The sequence below is a fragment of the Poecilia reticulata genome, linkage group LG13 (assembly GCF_000633615.1).
Source record: "Poecilia reticulata strain Guanapo linkage group LG13, Guppy_female_1.0+MT, whole genome shotgun sequence".
NCBI lineage: Eukaryota > Metazoa > Chordata > Actinopteri > Cyprinodontiformes > Poeciliidae > Poecilia > Poecilia reticulata.
In genome coordinates, this window is record NC_024343.1 from 19793714 (window position 1) to 19799127 (window position 5414).

At 43.4% G+C, this 5414-nt stretch overlaps 1 protein-coding gene across 9 annotated transcripts in view; it reads right to left on the reverse strand.

Moving 5' to 3' along the window:
• sox5 (SRY-box transcription factor 5) overlaps nucleotides 1-5414 on the reverse strand; it is a 154546-nt gene that overhangs the window by 47722 nt on the left and 101410 nt on the right. For 8 of the 9 annotated variants that reach the window (XM_008425896.2, XM_008425894.2, XM_008425895.2 and 5 more), the window contains one exon: nucleotides 2992-3078. The exons of the other annotated variant lie outside the window; for it this stretch is intronic. In XM_008425896.2, the coding sequence (XP_008424118.1) occupies nucleotides 2992-3078 (87 nt within the window). The remainder of the gene's footprint in view (nucleotides 1-2991; nucleotides 3079-5414) is intronic. 9 annotated transcript variants of the gene reach the window in all.

Sequence of the window (5414 nt, forward strand, 5' to 3'; positions counted from 1 at the left end):
TATATATACATACACAGCAAGAGCAATCTACTAATCTTTAAGTTGAATGTATTTTATTAGTTAGATATTGAATTAATGTCACGTTTGTTTCAATTTACAGAACATAAGCTCTGTTACCAGCAAGGTTCATATTTTCCGTGCGTTTTGAATTTAACGAGTCTGTTTTTAACCTGGCCAACCTGAACAGCAGGGTGCGCTCAGCTTCTTGTCAGCAGGCTGATATCCAATGTGCACATGTAAAACGTCTAATAGTGTGAAGGAAGGCGAGGTGAATCAAAGTCTTTCTTTCCACCATCTACTGAGACGCGCTTGATGTTAATGATCCTCCTCTATGTGAACATTTATTCTGTCTCTCCACCTCCATGTAACTGTGAGTGCATATAGTTCGCGATGTGAACCGCATGGGGCCTTTTACCAACGCCTATGGCGCAGGAGGCGGCGGCAGCTCAGAAGCACTTTGTTCCCGGCAAAAAGTTCTTCAGTGGAATTTGATTTGGGGGAGAAAAAAAAAAAAAACGCAGACGTGAGAGAGCAGCGCAAACATCTTCACTTTTCCACACACACACACACACACAACATTACGTAAGGACGAAGACACACTCGTCGTGGGTTCAGCAGATACGAACTTAAACAGAGGCATGCATATATTGCTCCCCAGCTGCTGGTGTGCGGCGCGCCAAGCGGGAAGCCCCTCCGCTGAAATGTCAGCGCGACAGGGCGCTGGAAGAGGGGGTTTGATCGATGGAGCCCCCCTCTAGATGGCCAGGCCCCTCAGTGAGCCTCTTTGATTACATATTGCTTTGCTTCCTAATGAAGTTCAATTACTCGAAGCGAACGACGTCTTTGCCCCGAAGTTACGGGGAATAATAGCTGCTCTCCTCTACCTTTCTCTCATCTTTTTCTCATTTCGGTCTCTGATTCCTGCGTCCGTCCGTCTTGGATGTTAAGTAGAGGTGAGCTTCAGGAAAAAAAAGATGGACCCACAAGGACGTAGTTAACTTTATGACATATAGCAGAGGAAGCGGAAGGTTTTACTTTACTTTTCTTTTTTTTTTTTTTTTTTTTGAAACTTCAACCCGAATGGCTCCCTCACTCTGAAAGTAATAGATTGATGAGCCAATAAACAGAACGTGACGGTTGTTCTTTTTGAAAATGCACCAGCTGGTCCGGCTTAGAAACAGAATCCACAAGATGGTCGGGATGTTTGAATGGTTACCAAGGGAAACAAATCTAATGGGTTTCCCACGGTTACAATTACTCCCCTACGCTGAAATTATCAATAACGTCACATCCAGTTTCAACACTACTCAGAACGCAGCATTTCAGAAGTTAATTAACTTAATAACTTACATCTACACGACAGTTTAAGCAAGTTAAATAGAACTTTCTTGGCTCCATTTGTCCAACTTTGACACCCTCAACATATGCTAAGCTCATCAACCGCAGATTTTACCGTCACCGGCGTTTCCAAGCAGAGCCTCCATAAACATACTTTCACATTGCTCAGTAACTGAATTTGACTTTAAATGGCTTTCCAGCGCACAATAAACCAACATTTTTGTGGGGGAAAAAAACTGAAATGTCTGGGGATGAAATTTTCCAACAGGAGTTACTGCTTCATGCATTGTGGGATTTGTAGTTTTGACACAACGTAATCTTTCTCAGCCATGGCGACGGATCACAAAACAAACAAATCACCCTCAGAAGAAAAAGACTTTCTGTCAAAAATGCTAAAACGGCAGATGAACAGATACAGCGTTTTACAAACTTCAAAATAAGAGCCCTGGGGATATAAGCTGATTTACTAATAGCTGGGTTTTATCACGTGTTTGGGCTGCAGTCTGATATTTATGCCTGAAATAAAAGGCACTTGTAAAATTTAAGAATCGCTTGTAAAACACTGGAAATGATCTTAAAGCTGTTAAATATGTCATGAGTTCAGCTCAGCAGACAGAAACTAAGCAGTTACACATTTGCTCATCCAATGTTCACTGGAGTCTTTAGTAGTATTAGAGGTAAAATACTTTTTGCACAAATCTCACTGAGGTTACCATCACTGTCTTAAAACGATGAAAGCCCATCTAGTAAATTAATGAAGTATATTCTGTTGTTTTCATGTGAATCTTTATTAAAGACCCATTTTGTAGCATAATAAAGTAGCTACGTTAACCTCAGTTGTTTTAAAAATGCTGCATCAAATATGACTTAAAAGAAATTTTACCTTGTAATTTAACACCTTTCTGAAACTCCATTATAAAGAGTTTCAGGAAGCTCCTTAATCACTCCTTAATAAATGGTTTAACAATGTTTTTAGAAGAGTTTCATTGAGAAGTAGCTCATATATCGAGCTCAGCAGACATGGAGTTCCACCGGGTGTTTGCCAATTGCTGCTGGCTAGTCTGAAGGAGCAGAGTGGGGTCATCGTGGGGGAGGGCTGTTCTGTGAGATGGAGCCTTGTCCTCTTCCATGGCGGTTGCTGTGATTTCTCAAACGGGCATAAAAGCCTCAAAGCAACATTCCAGGTATGTTTTTGATGATGAAGTAAGATTATAGCATGACGCAAAGCTCAAAAAAGTCAATTTTACAGAATACTGTCTCTTTAATTAATCCGACAGAGATCTCACTTATAGGAGAAAAAATATAGTTTAGAAGACAGCCTTTGTGTAGGTGAGTCAATATGTGTCACTTTTACTGCTACTACTACTATTATTAATGATTGTGAAAATGATAATGTTACAAAAGGGTGATTTTTGGAAGCATGAAAGTGTATGCTGTAAACAGGGTGCTTTCCAACTGTTTTAACTTTTTACTCATTCCAGTTATTGTAGTTAATTTGTATAAAACAAAGCTGAGCTCATCCTGGTTTTAAAAAAAAAAATCTATTTTTTTGATAACGCAACACAAAGTCCAAAACTGGACTTGGTATGGATTCAGTGGTCGTTACGTTACATAAGCGTTCCTTTATGCCATCGTTATTTCCTTTTGCCGTACCTTTAATTTCTCCGATGTGCCCTGAGCCCATGGCCAAAAGTTTATCCTTCCAGTCCTTTGACAACAGCCTCTCAATGCTGGGGGCCTCTGTTTAGGGGAGGAAGCGGGGAGGACGGGGGGGTGAGGGTTTGCAGAGGAGAGGGAGAGAGAGAGGGATTCAGTTGGCTGGCCAACATGACAATAAAGCTCATTTAAAGTCCATTTGCTGTAATAAAGGCAGCGGCGGCTCAGCCTAATGGCCGCATCAGCAGGAGAGAGAGGGAGAGGGAGAAAGAGAGAGAGAGGCGGAAGGAGAGAAGCTGATAATCGAAAAAGAGAGCAAATCTGAAAAACAAAAACAAGCGAGCGAAAGGGAAACGAGCGAGAGAGGAAGAGAGAGACGAGTGGAGGACAGAGAGACGGACAGAGAGAGGCTTTTTCTCCCCTCTCACCTGCTGCTAGAGAATCATTAGCCCTGTGGGCCCTGAGACAAAGAGGGCCTTAATGCACCCGCCACAATGGACACATTATCAGCTAGCGCTTTGTTTTCAACACACACTTCACACAGTCTCTCTCTCTCTCACACACACAAAGCTCTGCACGGGCACACACGCAGAATCCCTAATTATGATTCTAACTGTGGTCACAATTCTGCACAGATGTACACACACACACACACACACGCGCACACACACACACACACACACACACACACACACACACACACACACACACACACGCACGCACACACAGCGGGAGGAGTGGAAATGTCACACAGGAGAGCATGTGCATGGAGAGACTCAGTCCTGAGTGTGTGCATACAGACCGCACACGCACATCAGAAAGTTACACACAGTGGTGGAAATTACATTTTAGTGTGAAGTCTCCCTAATCATTTACAGAGAAACCAACTGTTTTGAACTTTTGCGCACACTTCAACACCCTGCAAGTTTCTTCTACGTCTTTAAATGACACAATTTCTAACTTTAACAGTGCCACGCCCAGCGGCTAAAGCAGAAACACCCTGTTTACACGCTGACACACAAGCATTCATCATCTAATGGGAATTCCTAAACCAATACCTGATGGTTTACTTCGGCTTACAGCTGCTGCTCATGTTAACTCGTCTTAAACTCACAGTAGACAAATTGTTTGTCACTATTTTTGTGACTCAGTGATGCATTCAGCTGCACACATCATAGGCAAACACCAATAAACTCATAAGTCACCATAACACTTAAAGTTTAAGTGCGTGGTTTTTAACGGCACATTTTCATGCGGCCGATACGATTCGCCGTCAGTAGAAACATCTGTCGGCTGTTTTTTGATGCAATGAACCGTGAACCGGGCTGCTTCCATGTTTTTTAAAGAAACTCGAGAATCGAGTTGGACCATGAAAGCACTTAGAAAGCACTGGTTTAATTACAGTTTGATTTTTATAAAACCTTTTTTTTTTCTTCATAATTTTAAAGACACAGATGCATACAAAAAAAAAGTTGAGGGAAGTCAGAGGGGGCTCAGAAGGAAGGACTTGCCCAAGGCGCTATTCGAGCAAGAATCGCCCCTGTAAAGGTTTAGATGTTACAACCAAAATAAAAATCCAGGTTTATATCCATGTTGAGCTGAACAGCTGTTCTTCACAACCATCCATCGTGCTAAACAACATTATTTATTTCACTACCAATCAAAAACTGGTTTCCTAATGGTTCCCTTTAAGCCGCCGAGGTATCGTCAAGAGACGAGGATGGAAAATGGAAGATTTTCAGGATTCAGTAATTCCTTCAATCACACACACACACACACACACACGCACACACACACACACACACATGCCCACGCACGCACACACAAATCAACACGTAAGGGACTAAAGATGTTTGGGCTTGGCAGAGAAACACACACACACACACACACACACATTGTACCTCCACTGTTATGTGCCTCCAGCTTCCCCTGAGGGTTCAGTGTTGTCCCTTTCTTTTGGCTTTGAGACAAGTGCATTCACGCCCTGCTGATTACCCTGGTCGCACGCTCCCAGACACACACACACACACACACACACACACACGGTCAAAGATCAATACTGAAGTTCAAACCAGGCCACCTCTGACTTTTCCTGTTCATCTCGCCTTTGCCTTCGCCCTTGTCCTGGCCTGTCCTTGTGTTTGCCGCGTTGACAGAGATTCAGTCCCTGACGCACCCCACCACCCCTCCCTTCCCCGGTGGTTCCCGTCTCCCTCGGGGTGGGTGGGTAAGAGGGGGGTGTTGTTTGGCTGAGCGATGAAGGTATGAAGCTGGAGGAGAATGTTCGTCTAAAACAGGGAGCAGTGAGAGAACACACGTGTGGAAGAAGCAGACTCCTGCAGCTCTCCCCATGTCAGCTGTCTTAGCATCGCCCCAACAGGTGCTATTAGCCCCTACACTCCTTCTTTCTCTCCATCCCG